Raw genomic sequence first — 25,255 nt, forward strand, 5'->3', positions numbered from 1 at the left:
GTTCAACTTTAAACGGTTGATTGTGCCAAACAAGTTCACTGTCAAATTATAATAGTTAAGGTTAAACTGTAATCGAGTGATTCAACTTTATTTATTCATGACTTGTGCCAAATTGCTAATTTTCATATTTGATATTCATATCACGTATGAATGAGTATGTAATAGGTCATCAAACTTGTAACATGGCGTTATTTGACAAGTAAAATTCAACCACTTTGCCAAAAGAGGTAATCAAATCTACGTATTGATTTTGAAAATTATATCATTCCGATACCCCTTTGACTTTATGTGAAGTTCTCAAGATGTGTTATGTTGCACAGGTGATAAAAAGAGAAAACTATTCGTCTATTGTGTGTAGGTGTATCATATTATTTGACAGCGGTATTGATTGAGTTACGCATTTTTTATAGCGATGGCAACTTATGAAAATGTACAAACCATTTCACTCAACTATTTTAAACAATTGAAGTATACGTTTTGATTTTTATTCAAACACATAGATTTTATGGGAATTTTCGTAAAATATTTTAATTTTATTTTCATTGCCTTTTGTTCTTTTATATTTGTACATTGGCGGGCTTTTTGCCAAAAGGCTATTTCTTCCTACTAATAAAATAAAAGGGAAAACTTATATTTGATGCACTAACTTTGTTGTAATTCATAATAATCAATAAGTTCAGTGCTATGGGAAATTGGGTATAAAAAATGTTTTTTTACACAAGGTTAAAATTAGAGCACTTTATTGTACGGCGAAGTTTCTCTGAAATGTATGAAAAAAATACTAAAAAATATTTTCATAAAATTGGACTACTTTAAATGACGTCACAAGTTTTTCAAAAGCAATTGATCGTAGAGTGTGGTGATAGATTTCTGATTTCCGGGAAGCCAACTCACCAATAAGGAAAAGTCACCGAAGAGAACGAGTGATGTCACGCGCGGAGTAATTAAAAAGATACAAAACTAGTGATGATAAAGCGATACATAAGAAGAGTAAATTGATTTTAAATAAACAGTTTATGAACAAATAAAAAAAAGACAACTGTATTAGTTTTATATAAATTTTAATTAGAATGAAAGGTTTTTATTATTTTTTGGAGTTCCAATACGCATGTGAAAAATTAAATAAAAATTAAGCGGATACTAAAATATATATATATATATATATATATATACAGGATGTTATAAATATATATATATAGACAGGATGTTCTTTAAACACTGTCACATCTGAAACCACGATGATCAGTATGGGCAAGAAGCGATGATCAGTATGCTGTTTTGTGTTGTTTATTGTTTATTATAAGAGTGTATATAATTTTAAATACGAGTACATGAGAAAAAAATAAAAACAGGATATATAAAGAAAAAAACATAAAACAATAATACATTCATACTAATTAAAATTTAATGTAGTTTTGACACGTGTTCAAAAAATTTCTTTAGATTTATTTTTTATTTATTTATTAATATATATTATTTTTAATTATTTTTAGTTCATTGAGAAGATTATTATAATTTTTTACACCTTTGAAGACAAAGCTATTTTGCCCATACAGATCTCGCTTCCTTTACATTCATACATCTTCTCATGCACGCGCGCCGATTATTTCGACTTTTAACATGTCCATCTTCAAGTATTTGTTGGATTTGATCATGCCATGTCTTTCTCGGTCTTTCTCTATTTCTGCATCCATCAACATTCGCATCGCAAAACTTTTAAGCCGTTCTTTCGCTGTCCATTTGCTCTACATGTCCGAACCGACGCAGAGCTCCTTTCTTGATTTTTTCGATAATGCTTATTTCAGCCTTACATAAAATGCACGGATCTCGACATTTGTGCATCTATCGAACATAGTTTTACCACTCATTCGCCTGAGATATAGCGTTTCGACAACATTTAGCATTCTTTCATCCTTGTTTTTCAAAGTCCATATTTCGCAAATATGAGGGTACTATTTGGAAAACCCGGCAAAATGCATATTTCTTTAATTTAAGCAAATCACTAAAAACTGATACGATAATGGTTTCAACATTTTTTTAAATATGATATTTATTTTTTATTATAATTACTTTATATTTATTTTATAAGTAGCCTGTGATTAAATTATCATGATTATGTCTAGAAATTAAAGATTTATTAAATTTTGGAGATTAGCAATTTTACAATACTCAAATAGAGGTCGACAAATTTGAACATAGCAATAATTTTATCTCATTTTTAACCTCTATTTCTGCATTCATCAACATTCGCAATGTAAATATTTTTGGCCGATCTTTCGCTGTTAATTCGCTCTACTATTTGCTAATTTTTTTAAAAAGTAGGAATTATGTAAAAAACAAAATCAACCTGAGGACATTTTCAATAAGGCGGATTACCGCTTGTCAAAAAATTAACTTGTGCGAAAAAAATAAAAATATTTATACTTTGTATTACTAAGTTAAGTACTAAATGTTGAAATGGTCGTAAATCATATTTGTATCCGGTCGCCATTCCTGTGAAAAATGAACGCCAGCCGCTAATCACTTTCTGTTTTACCGACACAGAAATTTCACTAAATTATTCAAAATCCGTGCTCATTCTTCTTATGACACACTTGTAGAATCCGCAGATCATAAACGCATAGAAATCTTAACGATTTGGTTAAATTATCTATGACTTTTTCAGTGCCTCTAATGTCTTTTTGGAATAATGGAGTTTTCGCTAGTGCGACTGTAAGCGTAAACCCCGTGTTATACAGATCAGACGGTTGATAATATTTTGACTCGGAAAATATTACATTACTACATAGAATTAAGAATGGTCCAGAAACCGCACACGCGCACCAACCTGAAGGCGACATAACTACTCTTTTGACCATTAATTCCTTTGCAGAAGTCGCTCAGTACGCAACTTCCGATTTGAATTCAACTATGCAATGTTGTGTAATTTTAAAGTGTTGAAATACTGCTGGGATTTAAAAAAAACAAGACGGGATCGTATTTCATGTGTAAGTAGCAAATTCACAAATCATATTACTTAAGAATTTAATTATTTTTCCATCTGTCAGATTGTCAAAGAAAACGAAATGAACATTTTGTTAGTGTTGTCAGGGTAGTTTTTTTTTTACGCTTTTTTGCTCATCTAATGAGAGAACTAACAAAAATTGGACGTCTCGGATACATAAACGACGCCGTTGTAGAAATTTAACCGACATTATCATTAAAACATAATGGCATCAAGTAATATTTAAAAGTATTGCCAAAGTGCTATGAGTCGGCTGGTAAAGATTTGGAAGAATCGCAGTACAGCCATTAACACCAAAAAGAGACTGGTGAAGGCCTTGGTTTTCTCAGTGTTCATGTACGGTGTGGAGTGATGGACACTGAGGGAATCTAAAAAAAGAAAAATTTGCAAGCTTTCGAAATGTGGTGTTGGCGGCGAACGCTGCAGATTCTGCGGACGTATGTTTTTTTTTTAACAGATCTTATTTGTTTTTAAAAAAAATAGTTTTAACTTTTATACTTTACTTTTGAGTTATTATTTTTGAATATGTTGAATAACTTTCCTCTATGCGCAGCTGACAGAGAGTACCTTAAAGCCCCGATTACAATGAGGAATGATCATTTATGTTCAATTTTATCTACAAAGTAAAACTAAGTTTTTTGAATGAAAAGCAGAATATACATACATTTTTTTCTTCTAAACATGTTCAATTATAAGTTATCGACGAAGATATTTTAAATGTTCATGCTCATAAACTCATTTTCGTACACAATTATCGGTTTTTCTTTATACAGTCGAAGATAACTCTGTTAACTTCCCGTTGTAATCGAGACCCAGGACTTTATAACAGCTGCGGGTGAATGGTGGGCTTAAAAATCGCTTTAATGTCAGTCTTAAGATGATTCTAAACAAAAACAAGAAACTAATTATTCATAAATGGCGCTTTTAATGACTTATATTATTTTTTGTTTTGTACAACATTTTGTGTTGAGGACCTAATTATATTGTTATGGTATTTGTTACAATCAATGTTTTCGCAAACACTGTTTTATAAAATTTATATTGAAAATGGCATTTCTTAATAAAAAATCATAAAAGCGCCATCTATGAATAATAAGTTTCATATTTTCGTTCAGAATCTCCTTAAGCTAGGGTTTCCTAGGACAGCGGTGACCGTATCTTAACGGCCGTAGTGAACGGTGATGCGGTGGACAGCCGTCGTAACGGTGACTAGAGAGTGGTTTCCTAGGAAAACGGTGTTGATAACATTTAACAACCCAAGAAACCACTCTCTAGTCACCGTAACGACGGCTGTCCACTGCATCACCGTTCACTACGGCCGTTAAGGTACGGTCACCGCTGTCCTAGGAAACCCTAGCTTTACCGCCGCTGCCGCACATCCGTATGCCAATGCGGTTCGTATAATTGACGCTTGAGATTCTAACACGAACCAATTCTTATTTGATTATAAATATACACATTTTCTTATTCATTATTGTGATCATAAAGCGCTTTAATTACGCATATTACACGCTTAATTCAGAAACAAAAAATTGTACCGTATAAAACAAGAAAAAATTTTTTAGACTATACAATTTCTTGTTCAGTCAGTTAGGTCCATATAATACGGCCATTGATATGCTAAATTTGGTTGCAAAACAGAAAAACGGGCAGCGAATAATAATTAAACAAAAGCCTACTTTAAAACGTACATTTCTGTTAGATTTTAAACTAATTCAAATTCAACATTTTTCAACAATGTTAAAAACACATAAATGTTTTCAGACAATTACTGGATTTTACTTTACCACCTCGGGAGTCATCAAGACCGAATAATCAACATAGGAGTATTTTTTAACCCTTTCCGACCCGTATCAATTCTAGTGAATATGAGAAATTTTTGTTTTCAGTATTTTTTAGATTTTTTACATTTACGAAATAACAACACTAATGTTCAATTACACATATGGTTTTTTTTTTAGGAAAAACAGTTCATATATCTATAAAGTTTTTCATTTGATCATTTTATGATTTAATTTTTTTTTTTCCTTTAAATACATATTTTTTATTTTATTAACATAAACGGCAAATCTGCCTTTTTATAATACTAACATATTTGGCTTAATATATATATTTTTTTAAACATAAATTTTCTTATACCCAAGATTTATTAAAAAAAAAAAAACCTAAAAATTATACAAGATTTATATTTTTAAAAATAACCTTAAAATTATACAGCATATTCAGTAGAAAGTTTAAATAACTCAAGAATAAACGAAATTAAATAGTAAAACATTCTACAGTAATACATAAAAAACATAAGTACTGTTTCATACAGCCGGGCAAAGTATTAAAAAAACGTATCCCTAACTCTGTGAGGCCAGAGGCTTGTGTTAAGTTTGGAAACAACTTAGTGGAAAGTGGAAGCATGTACATTAGGTTGAGCCGATAATATTTTTTTCCAAATTTTGAAATGAAAGGGGTCTAAAAAGATAACTTTTGGATTACTCGGAATGCAAAAAATATATTTAAAAAAATTGATACTCCTTTTGGCCCAAGCTAGAAGTTTTCGAAAAAGTATTTTTTTTGTGCTAAACCGGTTATCATTTTGTATTTAAGTAAGAAAATCAGTCCCATTAAATTTTATAATGTGCATCTAACCTTATTAAATAAGCATCTAAGGGCGTGAGTTGCACTTTATTTTGTTATAAATGGGTAGCATTGTTTTGATGAGCCATTGTTTTCGTCAATATTAGCCAGGCGCTCAACGGAATCAGTTCCGCGGAGTGTTGACATTTTGCATTTTGGTAGTTTTAAAACGTGTTTGAATTTTTAATGTGATTAAGTTATATGTTAACTAACAAAAAAATATTTTATCATTATAGATAATTAACAAAATATTCAGACAGTTAAAAACTTCAAACCTTGGTTGAAGGCCAAAAGAAGTATGAAATATTTTTTTAATTAATTTTTACGTTCAATGTAATCCGAAATGCACCTTTTAAGACCCCATTCACTTTGATGTATAAAAAAAAACTTCATATATCATCAGCCAACTCTAATGTACATACATTATTGAATAACGGAAAAAATAAAAAAATAAAATTATAACATAAATGTGTATTTCAATAAACATCTGGACCATACGCTCAATAGTATATAAATCTATGCAATATCTCGCAGCAGTCTCCTGCAACGGTAGAAAAAATCTAAACTTGTACACTCTTTCTGAAAATGGTTTTCGTTTTGAAGAACTTAATATGTTTATCCAGGATACTGAACAATCTTGGGGCCACAAAAGAGAAATTCCTCTGAGCAAAAGTCAAATGATGTAAATGTTGTGAATGAACAATGTGAATGTTTTGCAGTGTGTAAAGTGGCCACTTAAACCAGTGAATGACAGGTTATAAGCTCTGTAAATGCCTAGACTTCGACATTCTCTTCTTAAAAACGTTTTCCATCTCCGTTGCAATGAATTTTGATATTATGATTTATTGAGTTTCTCTACTGATATTTTTTTAGGGAACTGCATTTTGATTAGACTTCATCATCATCATCAGCCGTCTCTTGTCCAATGTTGAACATAAGCCTCTCCCTTTAGTCTCCATATTTCCCTATCCTGAGCCAACCGCATCCAATCATTTCCTGCAACCCGTCTTATGTCATCAGACCACCTTGTCTGAGGCCTGCCGACACTTCTTCTACCCGTTCTGGATCGCCATTCCAGGACTTTTTTAGTCCATCTAGAGTCTGTGATTCTGGCTATATGACCAGCCTAGCTCCATTTCTGGTTGGCAGCCCTATGGACCACATCGGTGATCTTTGTTCTCGCTCTAATCCATGTATTGGTTTTTCTGTCTCTCAACGAAATACCCAGCATTCTCCTTTCCATGGCTCTCTGTGTCACTGATAATTTGTGTAAAATTTTTTTCTTGAACACAAAAAACTGCTTTTGCAGTTTGGCGGGAATTAAAAAAAATATTTAGAAGAATGCTTATGTGAAGAAAAAAAAAAAAAATTTCACAGACAATTGTCAGTACAGGGAGAACACAACCATACTTATATACTTATACTTACTTGTATAATATTATGTTTTTACCACTTTTGTTTGTTATTTTCACCAGTGACCGGTAGCCGATATCGTCAGACTGGTAGTGTTATGGCATCGTTATGTGCTGGTAAAAAGTTATATAAAACTTTAAAGAAAATTATTTATTAGAACCTAAGAAAATTATCGTTCTAATATTAACTGACCACTATATTAGCGCGATTTTGAAATAAACGGCATTTTAAAAATAATGTAATGATGTATTCGACCAGTTTTAATGATTTTAAAATTTGACTAACCACTAAACCTTGTACATTTTGCAGAACAACTCTAATATAGGGTGTGTCATTATGTATTTAGTATATTATTTTATATTTATATGAGGATATTAAATTGTAAAGAATCGCTTAATTTATTTGTTATCTTCAATCAATCAAACAATCATTCTTCCACATATAGATTACTGCTCAACAATATTATTTTTAGCAAACGAAGGAAATTTAAATAAACTAGAAATTTTACAAAATAAAGCGATGAGAATAGTTCTTAAGAAAAATAAATATAGCAATGTAAAAAAAATGAGAGATGAACTAAAATGGTTATCTGTAAGAAGGAAACTTAAATTCAATATGTTGATATTTATACATAATTTTTTTCACGATAAATTACCAAAATATTTTAAGGATAAAGTTGTCTTAAACAAAAATTGTCATGAATATGCTACTAGACAAAAGGATAAAATAAGACTACCATTATTGAAAAGAGCTGAGTCGCAAAATTGTTTGATGTATAAGGGTTTAAAAATGTATGATGAGATGCCTGAATGTATGAAGAATGAAAAGTGTCTGAAAGAATTTAAAAATAAATGTATAAGTTACTGTAAGGAAATGTAAATATATATAGATGATGTAAATGTGCATAATAGTTTATATTAGTTTTAATATAAGCTAACTTAAGAAATAAATAAAAATAAAAATAAAAATATAAAAAAATGAAGAGTTATAAGAATTTTGGGGATTCTGATTAGGGAAGTCTGGCTGTCTACGCAACCTTAAATATGCATTTTGCAGAAAACAGCCAGATCTACTATTGAATGATACCTCATTCAAACTTTGAACGTATGAGGTGATATTCTGTATTCAGACATGTTTTTTTACGATAAGTATATATAATAAATATAATAAAATAAAAATACTTATGTATATATCTATTTTGATTTGTTAAAAACAAACATCCATATAGGTAGATATGGTGTCATCGGAAAGCGTTTGGATTTTATAGCAATGTTTTGTATTTGAAATTATTTTTGTATATTTATTTATTTATAATTTTATTGTTTAATGGTGTTCAGATTTTTTTTGTACAACTATTTAAAAATAAATACATGATATTATAATTCATTATGGAGAACTATATTTCTGGAGGCATTAATCTTGCCATTAGCATCTGTACCTTAAATTTTTCTATTGGTGTGGGTGTTTTCTGGAGAAATGCCGTTTTTGTGATCAATACTATTTTCGAAATTTAAATGGGAAAATCGTACGATTACCTTACTTTTTATCAGCATACAGATAATTTTGAATCAATAAATAAAAAATTTTCAAATTAATAATTATTTATTCTGTTGGGTAAACAAACAGTATGCAAAAAATATACTGTCAATTTCTTTGTATATACTTACTTAGCGTGTTCGGTTGGTTTATATCCTGCCACTCCAATATGCGGCGACAGATATCGCCTTGTCGTTTGCCACAATTAGGTCCCCCGGAGTGCAGCCTTCCTCCATGAGCGGGCACGTCAATAGGTGGCTGTCGTCCTGGGTTGCGCCACCACCAGAGAGGGGGAGGAGATTTTTTTACATTGTGTAACACCCACCCGTAGTCTATTATGGGCGATCCATAGAGAGTATGGTAGGTGTTCACCTCCTTGGATACCCTCATTTGGATCCATCCACGGTCTCGCTCCAAGATCCTGTTGCCATAGGACACTCATGCACACACCAAAAATAATGTCTACTCCTACTAGACAATATTTCAAATTATGTTTAATATAACAAATATCAAATATAATGTGGAAATTTTAATATATTAAATAATTAAGGGGATGAATAAAATAAAAACAATAATACAATTTAACCAACAATGTCATACATATGAAACAAGGGGTAAACAAAAGATAAGATTACCAATGAGGAAAAAAAGAGAATATCAAAACTCATTGTACAAGGAATTGAAGCTGTACAATGAGTTACCTGAAGAAATAAAGGAAATATAAAAAATTTAAATATTTAAAATTAATTAAAAAATATGTTTTGAGAAATTTTAATAAAAAAATTGGAATATTATTAAAAGTTAATATTAATTCTAAAGATGTTATGAACTAACTTAATAAAGCATAAATAAATAAAAGCAGATCCATATAAAAGTAAAATCAATAAAATATCTGCTTCTCTCCATATTTCTATGACTTTTAACTTAATTTACGTTCACAGTCATGAAAAATATTAGCCTCCGTAAAATTATAATTATATTTTTTACATATTCCAGGTATTGTAAATTGATTTAAATAGTTTGTTGAAGCCTTGTCTGTGTAAAACAGAAAATCTTGTCTTAGTCTAGATGGCTCGCGGAATGGAATCTTCAAATTATTATAACATTCTTAAGAGTTAAGAGTTAAGGCGTTGTCTGGGAATTTTGATGAATAGATATTTGAACTAAATGTTATTAAATATTTGTAAATAACCACTTACCGACCTTTCTATGTCTACCGGGTTGAGACGTACCAGTCTCTTTGTCAAAATACCAATTAAACCAAATGCAAAACCCAACTTATTAAGCCAACATGCAAAACACATGCAAAACCCACCAATCCTATCAGTGAATGTGCTTATAAAAAAGCATGTTGTGTTGGTTTTGGTTTGATTGGTGTCCTGACGAAGAGATGGGTACGTCTCAAAACCAGTAGACATAGAAAAGTCAGTTAGCGGTTGGATACAAATATTTAATAACAATTAGTAAAATGTTTGACCACAAGTTAATGCTTTAAATATTAAGAAGTTATTTGAACATTGTTTTTTTGACACTCTCTCGCAAATGTCTCCCCGATACTGTACGAAAAAGACTATTCCACGTCGGATTGATTATGCCTAACTAAAATTGACCAAATCGACGTTTCGCTGTTATTAGTTTTCATTTAAATTAGATAATTTATCTTATTTTTTGCTTTGTACGCCATTTAGTGAAAAGGGTCGAAATTATATTATTATATTATGCTTTTTGTTACAATCAATATATTGTGTAAAGTTTCCGCAAACCAAGTTTTGTAAAATTTCCATTGAAAATAAACGTAAAAATGCAATTTTTCTATAGAAAATGATAAAAGCACCATCTATGTATAATTAGTTTCATATTTTCGTTTAGAATCACTTTAAGCAAGTTTTTTTACATTTAAAAAATTATTTTAAGAGGTTTGAAAATTTAAAAAGTTCTATCTCAAAACTTCCTATTATGACATTCATCCTTTATACACTGTACCCCTCAAATTCATTACAAAAAATATACGTTATAAAATGCTCTAAAACCTTATTAACTAAATAATTATTAAAACAAAATAGCTGCTTCAAATAATAAAAGTAATAATTAAAATTAAGAAATGGTAAGGAAAGAAAAAAAAATAATATTTTTTATAATAAAATCTTTTATACATATCTTATTTTCGCATTCTCATTTTGTATTTTATAAGAAACTCTGTATTACAAAAGCCCTCTGGGTGTTAAATGTATTAAAAAATAATGAAACTGTAATAATCACGAGTCTTTGCCCTTTATAAAAAAGTCAAAATTTACAATGTGTTTCGCAACACCGCGTGACCTTTGACTTGTAAGCGCGTGAAAACCGGTTGCGACAGATGGAAGCTTTTTCCTTTTCAATCGGCTGCTTCAAAAGGAGTGATGCATTAAAAAGTAATTTCAGTTAAAAAGATTTAAAAATGAATATTAAAACACTGGATCGTATTGGATGGTCTTGACAATAAAATACTTTTATTAATCATTGCTTACACGCTCCGCCAAATAAAAATGTTTTTTATTACGTAATATTTAATAAAATAACAACAAATACATATTTTTATATTGAGAGCGAATGGGCGGCAAAAGTGCGGCTAAAAATATTAACGATGCGAATTTCGATGGATGCAGAAAATGTGGAAGACCGAAAAAGATATGGCCGGAACCAAATTCAACAAATACTATTTCCTCAGAGATACGTAACCTAGAGAGAAGCCCAAACGTAGGAAAACCATTTTATTAATATTGGGTATTAAGTTAGCTACAGTTCGCAGCAAAACAATAGGCCGTACTCAGGTCGAGAATTGACAAATGGATATTAATTTGTATTGTAATTATTTTTAAATGTATACCTGTGTATTTATCATTGTAGGGTTAATCTAATCTATTTTTCTAAAATTCTCGTCTATTTATTTTATAAAACTGAAAATACATGTTTGTGTTTATTTTTTTATTTATTTATTAATTTTATTCATAATATATTTATGTTACATTTATTGAGACATAAATCCCAACTCCATTTAACCCAAGTCCTGTGTTGAATTTATTTGTTTGTCCGTCACATCTCCGAAATGGCGAGTCGTAGCGGCCTGAAATTTGAACACGTCATTTATGATATGATTTCAAGGTTAAGGTTGCTATTTTCGGGTAAAATTTTAATCGACCTCTACTTGATAAAAACTCTAAATTTATATGGATGGCTAGTGCGGCTCTGACATATTGCCCATAATCAACTGTCATTATCAACAGTAAGCATACTTTATTTCACAAATTTATCTCCTTAATTGAGAATAAATTGTATCTAAATGAAATATATTGATATAAGAAAAGTTTTTAAGCAACATAATACACGTGTTATGACAATAAATGCGTAAGGGTTTATAAATAAACTTTCAAATAAAAATAAAAAATTAACGTAAATCATGGGAAAATATTCGGAATCAGATACCTGTGAAAACTGACTCCTTTAACACCTTTGACGCTCCTACTGCTGCAACCAAACATACTGCAATTCGCCATAGTCGATTTTTATTTATTATAATGTAAATATCCAAGTTATTTACAAACAAAGCCAAGCACAGCTACAAAAGCATCCGATCGAACCGTTATGTTTATGTTGTCAAATAAAACAAAATAGCCACCAATTGGTTGCTAACAAACAAACCGACATCGCTTGCGTTCTATGAAACATAGTGATAAGGGCTTTTCTCTAGGTTACGCATTATTACTCTGAGACTATTTCAATCTCTCTCCACTTCTTTATAATATTATTTACAACTCTTGTGCTCCAAAATATCTTGGTCAGAATTTAATTTATCTTTCTGATCATGGTCTCTCACTTCGCTCTTATTAGGGGAAAACAATTTCCATTCCTTGACATGGCACATTATTTTTCAGCATTTCTTTTTCTGCTTAAGGTGCTAGACTTTAGAATGGGCTATTTTTTCTTGTAAAAAATTCACCTTTTCTAGACCCCCTAAAAATCACCTGAAACATTACTATATATCCTCCTAAGGTGGTTAGGGTCCTAACCCTAACCTCCCATTAATTTAATGTTTTAATGATTCTCTTTCCTTTATCCCTTCTTCTGTCTCCTCCATCCCTTAATATGTAAAACATAATTTACTTTTATTCATAGACCATGATCAGAAAGACAAATTGTGTTCTTAGCAAGATAATAGAAAAAAATACTTTTCCGTCTTTACGAAATGGCCGTTTCAATGTATAAACAAGTGAAATTATTGTAGGTCATCTATGAATGAGCCTTGGTAATTCGCAGATAAATATGGAGATACGATGTCGCAATATGTAAATTGTATGCAATATTATTATCCACCTGTACGTAGGGTTGCCAACTTAATTAATCGTAAATCCAGGAGGTAAATAAAATTTGTGTTTATTAAAAAAAAAAAAAAACAGCAAATACGATGTTAAATATCGACAATTTGAATGACATCAGTATACATGCATTGTTATCGAAAAGCGGACTGTATAGTGAAAAAACGACTACTCGTACCATTCAATTTTGTATAAAGTTTGAGTATTCGAATAAAGGAAAGGAGCACAGGAATGGACCTACGTTTGATGCGAGAAGAATGTTTTTAATATAGACGTACTGGATGACAAAGTTCACTATGATTATGATACTTAACGATTTACGATTAACAACTTTCACAACGACGCGCAACGGTTCCAATAATTTTTATGCAATGTGTTGCAATGCCAAAATTTGATTATAATGTTCCAAATCCAAATTTTTATTTTTATCAATCTTCCATCTTGATGTTAAGCTAGGGTTTCCTAGGACAGCGGTGCCCGTATCTTAACGGCCGTAGTGAACGGTGATGCGGTGGACAGCCGTCGTAACGGTGACTAGAGAATGGTTTCCTATGAAAACGGTGTTAAATGGTGTTGATATCGCCGTTTTCCTAAGAAACCACTCTCTAGTCGCCGTTACCACGGCTGTCTACCGCATCATCGTTCACTACGGCCGTTAAAATACGGGAACCGCTGTTCTAGGAAACCTTAGCTTTAGATAGGTACAATAAGGATGGGTCAAAGGAAGAATGTGAAAGAAAGATAATCGGCCGGGAATAAAATCGATAAATGCTGTTTTATACTAAACATGCATTAGATACATATTATTATTATTTTTTTTTTTTAAGAAAAAGAAATATTTGCGTTCTTATGATTTACCCAAATATTTAATTTTGAGGGCCATTCTCAACGAGTTGTAATTAACTCACTATTAGAAAATGGAATCAAGTTGGGGTAGAGTGGGATTCGAACCACGGACCTTTGGTCTGTGAGTCCGAGACACTAGCCACGGGACCACGACCCGAATTATAATAATAATTTTACCAGAAGGCGCATATAATCATGTCTGCATACATCGCACTGTGTCCACAAATCTGACATCCCACTTGCGCTCATGCGTGAAGTGGCCGCGTAATGTTACCAGACTGCGAACAATTTATTATCATAGCACAAATATAAGATAATTTTGTGAATTATTATGTTATGTGTTACCATAGCAAATATTTTACTGACTGGACTTTAAAAAAAGTGCTTTTATTAGGCAAACGTAAAACAAAATGTTGAATAATCATTTAGTAATTAAGTAAATTAATACCGTTTAGTATTAAAGTAGGTTTATAAATAGAAAACAGTGTTAAAAAATCTAAACTACTCTGGAAATTCTAACAAAATATCCACCTTGTTTTGTTTAACAATCTGACAGATGGTAAAATAATCTAATTCTTCCATAATATTATTTATACATGCGCTACTTATATATTAAATGTGATCCCACCATATTTAATTTTAAACCCAGCAGTATTTTGACACTTACAAACGACACAACACGGCATAATTGAATTTAAATCGGCAGTTGCGTACTAAACGACGTCTATAGAGTAACTAATGGCAAAAACGTAAAACTACACATTTATGAGTAGTTTATTATGCTTCAGTTTGATGCGCGCACGCGGTTTCTGGACTTTTATAATTTTATGATTATGAATATTTTTAGTCTTTGGAAATATGACTACATTTCTGACAGGCAACTGAAATAGCTCAAAATTAAACAGCGGAGAGAGTATCACTCCCTCTCACTCCTGTTCCCTTTACTCCATAGTCCTAATGCACTTATATAATTTTAACCGCTTATCCAGTTCATGGTTGACCTGTTGGTTTTTAAAGCATTGTGTTATTATTTGGTCTTAAAATTGTACAAAAGTTATATTATATGAATGTCCAAACATTAATCTAATCATAATTAAACTATCCATTATTATGAATACTTTGTAGTCAAACATTTTATTAAATGTCAATAAATATTTGTAAATAATCACTTACCGACTTTTTGCCTTGTTTTTTTTTGACTTGATGCCTATTAAAATACATGGCATGTGGGTTTTATATTTTTGTGCAATAATCAGGGTAGTGGACATAAAAAAGTTGGTCAGTGGTTATATACAAATATTTAATAAAATTTAGTTAACTATTTATTGGCAATCAAACTACGATAAAATCAAACGACACCCACTTGAAACTTACGTTTCATCTCAACGGTAAGGTGTTAACAAAAACGATTGTAGAGAACAAAACATTTTCTATTTTGGAAAGAACTAGAAGATTTGTTGATAAGGGTTCATGCAAACTCACCTTCAATACAATCACTGAACCACACACCAACTCCGCAGCAGCACATTATCTTGTCAAACCACGACAAATTTATAACAAATTTATCAATTATAAAACAAAGCTTTAAAAATAATTTCGAGAAAAAAAAACAGATACAAAAGTCGATGTAAAATTAATAAAAATACTAACACATTATAAACAACTGCTTACAGTATAATTATATTATTTCTCAGAACTATTCACTTTAAAAAAACACATAATTTTCGGAAAACAAATATAATTTTAAACTGTTTAAATTATACATTAATTAGTTGTACTATACTTCGTGTTTTTTGGCCGCATAATATTAAGTATACACATTTTGGAAATTCATTATTTATATATCTTTAATATTTGTGTCCAGACTTAAAACGGATTTATATAGCAAGTCAGGAGATGAAAATAAAAAAAAATCTTTTTTTTTTTCAAACGCAAGTACTTAAGTTCTTGTTATTTACTCAAATATTTCTATTAAAAGATCATTTTCTAAAGGTCGTAAATAACTTGTACTCTAAAAATAGAAATCAAATTGTGGTACAGTGAGATTTGAGCGTCGGACCTTTGGCTCGTGAGTCCACAATACTACCACGGGACCACCACCCGGTTCATTTAATTTTGTGTATTAAATAATTAATAAATAAGTATTTCTTTATAAATGCACCCCTGTGTTTCTGATTTTAAATGAACTTATATGACTAAATCTATTATCTCTCGTCAACTTCAGGGTGCCTAGAAGAATAACTAGACAGGTGCCACCGTTTTGTAGCAACAATTCACGGACAGTGTATACTTGTAATGCCGTTTTAAACAGACTTCATTAACTCGGCAATAGTTGCTCTCACGTATCTGATATATTTAGTGTAGGGTATTGTTCCTATAAAACAAACCTTTTAAACTTTTTCAAAGATGGTGAATAGTAATTATATTTATTTATTCATGCATTTCATAATATATTCAGTTTTTTGTTTACTTTGCCCTGTTGTATGAAACAGTACTTATGATTTTCTTGTTGTATTACTGTAGAACGTTTTATTATTTAATTTTGTTTTTTACATTTATTCTTGAATTATTTAAACTTTCTACTGAATACGCAGTATAATTTTAAGGTTTAAATTTTTTTTATAAATTTTGGGTACAGGGAAATTTATGTTTTAAAAAAATATATATTAAGCCAAATATGTGAGAATTATAAATTTTTGTAAAAGGCAGATTTGCCGTTTATGTTAATAAAATAAATAAAATGTTATTAATTATTTGTATATAACCACATACCGACTTTTCTATGTCTACCGGTTTCAAGACGACCCGTCTCTTCGCCAAGACACCAATTAGGGCCGGTTTTATAAACATCCGTTCGTTAACTTGATACCATTTTTAACTAATATTTGGTATACCGGCCGATTATTGCGTTTTATAAACGTTCGTAGCGTTACGAGCCGTTAAATCTATGGTTAAATGGTTACTGACCGATTTTGGCCGGTTAAATGCATTACGATCCGTTACCTTCAGCGCCGCTGCCGTATTTGACATGACAGTTGTTTTATCACATTGTTATTTGATCAAATCTTCGCCCAATTAACATGCAGATAGTCATTATATTGGGATTTAGTTGAATTATCAGTTTTATATGTTTTTTACTCTGCGTGGTGGTATAAAATCAACTTTAGTCTGATAGATAAATATATTCAGCAGTTAACTTTTTAAAATTTTAAACATGGTTTATTGATGACAGATAATAGTAAAAACTATCCATCGTACCTGCTCGCTTTTAGTAATTTTAATTTAAATTCATAGTACTCTCAATTCATAGTTCTTTTTTGTGTAAAAACTTCGTTCAAAATTGTCGACTATTTGCATTTGATGTATTTTTTCATTTAATGCGAATGCGCACCGTTCGCACTCGACAGAAAGAGCTTGGATAAAAAGTTTTTCCATAGACAATTGACAGAAAAATTTCAATTTCTATGAAAATGCTTACCGGCGACCGTCCGTTAACAAAAATGGTTTATAGAACACAAAACCGTCGGTTATCGTAACGAACGGCCAACGGTTCGTTACACTTACGGAAGTTTGATAAGATGTTTATATAACCGGCCCTTAATCATATTAAGTATAATAATTAATAACTCATATGAATCGATTACGATTTTTTGTCAAAAGTTAATTTACTTCGCTAAAAGCACCGTTTTTTCCCGCGACTTAACGAACTTTTCACAACAAACAAACTTCTTACGATTGTGGAGTAATCAATTCCTGGAGACTGAAGACGCGTTCCGGGAGTCAAGCGATACGAAACATTAATGGCATATTTTCGGGATAATCCCGGAATTCTGGGAGGGTTGGCAACCCTATCTGTACTGTTTATAGATTTTCAACTTGTTCATGCCATTCGAATAAAATAATCAATGAACTTTTACACAAATAAGAGAAATTATGTAATGACCCTTTTATGAATAGTTAATTTATTGCTGGTAAAGCCAACGGCATATTTCGAATCGTAGGCGTCGTTAATTAATTATTTACGAATAATATAATTTATTTTCGATCATAAATACCAAAATAAAGGGTTGGTTTCTTCAATAATATTATGAGTATGTCCAAGCATTTATAGACAATGGTTGGTATCCAGTCTTTGTCTAGAAAATAATTAAGATGGACATTTATTGCAACAGAAAATAAATGTTTTTTTTATTTTGCCGGAGTAATCTCTTGCAAAAGAGTGGAGAACATTTTAGAGAAGGGACATAAAAGTTTAGGTAAGACCTCCCGTTGGCTGGTTTAAGTGGCTACTGTACACACTGTGTAACATTCACCATTCTACCTATGCTTGAACTTCCATATCTCTTCACTAAGGAACTTCAGTCATACGGGAAAATGTATACAATAAATGTTTTCTTGCGCGCGGTAAGAATTGGAGCAGTAAATTGTACGACAAAGTTTCCTGAAAATGTACGAAAAAATAAAATATTTATGAATGACGTCACCGATTCATATGAATCAACCTATGGTGTGAGAGTTATGGAAGACCTCCGATTTGCTTGCCGTGGATGGACCAATGGGAAGAACTGATCGAGAATAACCAGAAAAGAACATATGACGTCACATGCGTAGTTATTTCAGAAATGCGAAACAAAAAAAATCGTAGCGCTGATAATACGATATATAAAATTGAAAAAAAAAATTGTCTAAGTTTAATACTCTATTAACGCAGTGGTCGGTAAACCCATTAGTCAAAAGAGCTAACGATCAGCAGTTAAACAATTAAGATTTCCTTTGAGATCCAAATTACTTAATGTTTTAAACTGTTTCTTCTATAATGGCACAGTACTTTAATAATAAAGTACGTGTATTAACAACAGAATATATGCGTATTCGCTCTCCATTTTAACTAGAAATTTTTTAAATTGGTGATGATTTAGCTAAAATTGTGATGACAATATTGATCATTAAAACATTTCTACTGGAAATATTTGCGCACAAAGTGGTTCTTGTTGAATGATGCAATGGTAAAGACGTACCTCAAGATTCCTTTTTGACTTCAAAATGTTTATAAAAAAAACTTTTTTCCCATCTGCATCAATAAAACAATTTTATAGTGTTTAATATATTGTTTTTCCATGCATTTAATGACAGCATTTACAATATTCTCGTCACGTGTTGGAACTTTCATCATAATTCCATGTCCGTATATGGTGTCCACAAAAAGTCTCCACGCATCTCTATCGGCTGCCAAATCCTTTGTATCCTCCCAGGTCAGGTTCTCGTCCCAAAGTTCTGACAAACTGCCGACCAACATTCAGCAGTGGACGTTCAGGACGTCGAGAACCTGATGTTTTGTAAAATAGGTAAGCGTGGTAAGGCTCTCGGGAGACATCCGCAGTATATGGCCCAGCCAACCGTATCGCCTCCGCTTGAAGACAGTTGTCACCGGAGTTTGCGGCGTCCTCTTTTATCTCTTATTTCTTCATTCCCCACAAAGTTAAACCACCGCACACCAAGATTCCTCAAAGACACCTATTCTCAAAACTCAGAATTTTGCTGCTTTGAGCCCCAGTAAGGTGCCACGATTCGCATCCGTAGAGGAGAATAGGTGTTATGCAGGCGTTATGTATGGAACTTTCAGCGGCAATAAACTTTAAAATTCTTCTTTAGAACTGGTGGCGGTGGAAGAACTAAATCGAATGAAGTTGAAAGTTGTGCTTTGTGAGCCGCGGTCAAGTGGCTAAAGAGCCGCATGTGGCTCGCGAGCCGCAGTTTGCCGACCTCTGTATTAACAAATAAAAACCCCTGAACTTCCTCATTTCTTTTTTTATTATTTTTGTGATGTTTAAGAGCTAAAAACAAAAAAATGTTCCGCCAAACATTTTTGTCATTTCCCGTGCGTACATAATATATCAGTCTACCGTCGGGTACGGAAGCCCTCGAAAACTAGCGATGTCTATACTATTATCAACACTTTTCAATATTTGCATTGCTCATGACTGTGACCTCCCCAAACAAGGCAAACGTTGATCCTGGTCCTGGGAGAGGGGGGTCGGCAGCAGGGGCGTGCGGTGGGGTTTTTGATTAGGGAAGCAATTAATATATAAGTAAATGGTACAAAATAGTATACACTGCCCTTGAGAAATTAAAGATAAACTAAATACTATATACATTTGATTAGAAATAGTAACAATAATTTTACATATCTAGTAATAAATTGTACTAACAAATCAACCAAATTCACTAGAATATATACTATAATAAGTAACTGCAAAGTATTTTGTGGCATTATATTTTATTTGACTAAAATGCATTGAAATCAAAATATTTATTATCTTGTTAAAAAACATAACTTTTCGACAAAAATGAATTGGTCATTATTTGAACCCAAAAAATCAACATAATATGTAGTAGATTATAAACTTTTTTCTTATAACAAATCAATAATATATTGATGTAATGTTTGAATTGAATTCTCCATTTTATTTTGTATTCCTACTCCACCACAAAATAATAATTATAATATTATGTTCAGCGCCAAAATACCAAAATCGCATCTGTGCTGCGCGGCGCGGCGTTGCGTTTGCATCACAAGTAAACTACATGGAAATAATGTATTGGTATGTTTCCATTGCTTTCGTTGCCCAATGAGAATTTAAGTCTGCACCTGCGCCCGGACTGCGCGTTCAGTACGGCGCTGGAACGGAATTTCGAATTTGCTTCCATCGCGATCGTTCTTTAAATCGATACCCAGCCAGCCAGTAGCAAATAGTACGCGCATGACAGAGCTGGTAAATGGACGCACCGGGAGGTTATGTTTCTTTTTATCTTTTTTTTACAAGGTAATATTAAAATTCCTCCGCAATTTATCGCGACTATTAATACAATTATTATTATATGTTTTTTATAGTAATCTAAATGTTAGGTATTATGACTGATAATTAATTTATTAAACATGCGATTTTATAAACATTATTTGTCTAAATTTAGGGGAACCAATGGTTCCATGCGTTCTATGAACGGACCGTGCATGGTCGGCACCTATTTTTCTACTCGTAAAGAGATCGTAAATTCAAAAAGTTGAAAAACGCTCATTTAATTATTTTGTTTACTGACCGACAAACGCTTTTGCCTAAATAGCTATCTTCAAAACTGAAACCAAAGTATAAAACGAAACCATGAAATCATTTAATAGTTTTATCAAAACAATAAACTTTGGAAGTTTTATCAAGATATATCTACAAAAATCAACAATTTTATAGATATGTATCTTTGTAATCGCTGGGAATATTTTTTTTAACTAAACCGTCATCGCCATCGTAAACATATGGCTCCATATCTTCCGATTGTAATCGCCCGCTGCTATCGAACACTAAGCTTGTTGAAAATTGACATTCTACGAAACTTAATTCATAATAATTATAATCAAATGTCAATTAAAACATTCTGACCTTTTGATTGCTCAATACCTCGCCTTGGCGAGGCAAATAGTTCTATGGAAATTGATTGATTATTCCCTCATTGACACCTTCCAAAACTCGTATTTAATTTTAATTACAGGTGTGATAGATACTCGTAACGTCGTAACTAAATAAAAATCTCATTATTCTCATCGCAACGTAACGTAATCGTTTGTAAATATAAGGGCAAGGTGATTAGTCTCACTCCAGTCCAGGGATCATAAAAACATATTTTTTAATAATTACCACTCTCCTATACGCATATTCGTAAATACCCGACGCGTAATCCATTCGGGAAGCTTCGGTACCACTCGGAAAAACGTCTCCTGTTCGGGATAATAATAGTAAAATATCACATATTCGTACTACGATTTCCAATAAAAATATATGAATTAGATTAAGAGTAATTAATTATATTTTCAAAATCAATATGCATTCAAACAAATTTACGACACTAGGCAAAGATAAAAAACAATACTTCTGGCATTATAAAAACATTTAAGTTTGTAAGTGAAAATTCTTGATGGAAGTTCATTGTAATTTATTATATGAATAAAAGACGAGTGATACTTTAATCTACAAATTTGGAATATTCAGTGACCGGTTTCATCGCTTTCACGACATCTTCGAGACTGGTATCTTTATTAAGAAGTTTAATGTATTTATACAAAACAGAGGTAAGGATAGATAATTCAAAATTATGTGAAAGTAAATTAAATAAAGTTATTTTTATATTTACGATCATTATCACATTTTTTTTGGTAAAAATAAATAAACAATACATATGACATTGGTAAAATAATAAACTGTTATTTTAGATATTGTTCATTAATCAAATGTAAACACAGCATGCACAAATAAAGACAAAAAATAGTTTATAAAAGATTTTTAAAAATTGGTTTGAATTCTATGATTGTTATAAAAGTTATTACAATAAAGTATTACTAACAGGTTATTACAAATTATTCAACCTATCTAACATAAGTGACTATTTGATATTATAAATTGCTTTACAGTTTTCCTGTAATTATTTAATGTATTGTTAAAGATATCAATATCAGCATTACTTTATACATTATTATACAATCTTAACATACGTGGTAATGCATTAAAGTGCACCATATTGTTATAGAAGGGTGGAAGATAAAATGTTGTGTACGATCTCAATCGCTGACTGGGGACATTCAGGAGTACATTCTCTTAACAAAATGTAGAATCAACTTTACAAATAATTGTTTTATAAAGATATATCAAGTTTAAAATCTGTCTCCAAAATTTCAACTTATCTAGACAAAAATGTTCTAGACGCTGATAACAAGACTAAAGGGTTCTCCCCAGGTTACATTTAAATGTTCGGATAGGATTTTTTTAAAATTAAATTAATGTAAATTATGTAATATGGTGACCAGACTGCAGATCCACATTCCAAATTACTACAAACTAATGAATTGTATAAACAAATTATCGATGATTACAGATTTCATAATTATTGAACGTTTCAAGTTCACCGTGTACAATGATTATAGTTTATTTTATTTTATTTTATTTTATTTCATTGGAAAGCTAACAGACATTTATACATTTATAAGAATTAATTATACCATAAATACATATCATAAAGTCCAATTAGAGGCTTCCACATAATATTGTTATTGTAAATGTTGTCACATAAAAATTATACATAACATAAAATAACTAATCATACAAAACTTATAATATTACTAGAAAGGTAAATGAATATTGGTCACACAGTTGCACATTACAATAAATAATACAACTATAGGTGACCATACAGTGTTCATTTATTATGTGCCTACATACAGAACTGCACATAACCTGCATAATATAGGCTGCGGATTCAAGGCGCAACATCATAACTTGAATTATTTTTGGAAATTTCACTTTTAAAGGAAGTTAAAGATATGTTATTAATATCAATACAATTAATTTCTGATTACACATATGGCAGGTTCTATTTACAAATGAGTTTTGAAAAGATTTAGTTTAGTTTATTTTATAGTTATTGGTAAAAAAAAATATTTAAAGGTAAGTCAGGTGTTTATTTAGTGATAGGAAGTTAAGGTACTTGCATTTGTGTTTGGAGATATTTATTATATTTTATGAACTAAAGTCAGCATTTATTGACATGTATATGGTGAATTCCAAAAAGTAAAAACCTTAAGATACTGTAATAATTTTATCAATAATTTAACATTAAGTTAGTGTTACATGATTTAAGTTTATAATTTAAATGTTATACAGACGCGATCTGGGTATTATTCTTGATAGCAAACATACATTTGAGAATCACTTCGATGACATACTGACCCGAGCACATAGAAACCTTGGTTTTGTACTTCGTACATGTCAGGTATTTAAAGATATCGCGTGTATTAAAATGGTCCACTTTGCTCATGTTCGCAGTTTGCTCGAGTAAGCCTCTTCTGTTTGGTCTCCACAATATGTCACACATAAAGAAAAATTTGAGAAAATTCAATGGACATTTCTTAGACATCTTAACTGGAGATGCAGGTATACCTATCTCAATTATATGTCTTCCTGCAAAAAACACCACTTGCTTACTTTAGAAGATCGCCGTCTACTGTTGGACATGGGGGTGCTTCATGACATACTCAGTGGACGCCTTGATAGTCCGGCTCTTTTGTCGGAGTTATCATTAAATGTTCCCGGCTACCGCACCCGTCACACGTCGAGCTCTCTATTTCATGTGCCAGCAGTTCGTACGAACTATGCCCAGAACTCTCCACTTATACGTTTTGCTAGTGAATATAATTTGAACTTCCCCTTATTGATCCATTTGATTGTAAAAAAATAACATTTAAAATGCGCGTCTTAAAACATAATTTTTTGTCTTATACTTAGTTTCAATAATAAAGTCTTATTTTATCGTATTATATTTTATTTTATTAAATTTTATCTTTAATTCTTAATATTTAATATATATTTATATTTTTGACACTTGACACCCTCATTCCAATATAACACCCACTCACCCGCCCTCTCACTCACTTACACTCACACAAACACAATAGTATGTATTGTACGTGTATTTAATGTATTTCTGTGGATATCTGTCATTGGTTTTATTCTCTGTATATTTTATTTGTTATATTTTTGTTACATGTATTACTGTTGATATCCCCAATAAATAAAATAAAAAAAATAAAATAAAGAAATTATGTAAACATAAATGCATTTTTAAATTTTCAAAAACGCATCATGCAAGCGTCTACTAATTTTTGAAATTTTCTTTTTAGTTATACATTTTAAATAATGTACAAAAGTAAAGAAAATCGAGATCTCGCCGAACTAATAATAAATAAAAGTTAATCGACGCGTTTTTGATACATAGTAAATAGTAAATTATCACAAAATATCAAATCAAAAATAAACACAAAAACAAAAACAAATAAAAAACCACTGTAAAAATTAAACAACATCAATATATTTGGGCTGCATAAACACAACTTTACACGCTAGTTAAATAAGTACGACGGTTTTCACGGTCACTGTTATCAATTTGTTTATTTTTTGAACGAAACTCGGTTTACCCCGAAGGTGGCTCCAACAAACAAATCAAACACACAAGGTATCACCCAAAAAAGAAACAAATTGACAACTTTATACCTTGAAGTATTGATTCTTGATGTTTTACTGAACTTTCTTTGGCGTTGTTACGTGGTTTTTTTTTAAACAATGTGTTTTTCTCTTTTTGCAGTGTTTCTATTGGCGCCGATCTTCGACACGAAACAAGTCCGCTTTACGTTGAAAAAGAAATATTTGTAAGTAAATTGCTACAATATTCATTATTTTTATTCAAATAATTCAATATCCTTATTTATTATTCTGAATTAGAATTTGAAGAATTTTATGTTTCATGGCAGTTTTATTTAACTCTTAAAAAACTGTGGTAAGTAATCCTTTTGCGAGCGGTGATATAACGTCGTGTTACCACAAGCAAAAGATGGAATATCCTAAAGCTCAGACATTTGGAAAAAAAAACATGGAGACAA

The 25,255-nt window shown here is 31.2% G+C and overlaps 1 protein-coding gene across 1 annotated transcript in view; it reads left to right on the forward strand.

The window, feature by feature from the left end:
- Positions 1-25,024, forward strand: part of LOC148276455 (uncharacterized) — a gene marked incomplete at its 3' end in the record, with an annotated part of 265,755 nt that extends 240,731 nt beyond the window's left edge. Inside the window, exon 10 of the mRNA XM_088234232.1 lies at positions 24,961-25,024. Coding sequence (XP_088090358.1) covers positions 24,961-25,024 — 64 coding nt within the window. The remainder of the gene's footprint in view (positions 1-24,960) is intronic.
- Between the last annotated feature and the right edge of the window lie 231 nt (positions 25,025-25,255).

Source organism: Micrasema longulum, unplaced genomic scaffold (genome assembly GCF_059751315.1).
Source record: "Micrasema longulum isolate JH-2025_06_02 unplaced genomic scaffold, ASM5975131v1 h1tg001216l, whole genome shotgun sequence".
In the NCBI taxonomy this organism is placed as follows: Eukaryota; Metazoa; Arthropoda; class Insecta; order Trichoptera; family Brachycentridae; genus Micrasema; species Micrasema longulum.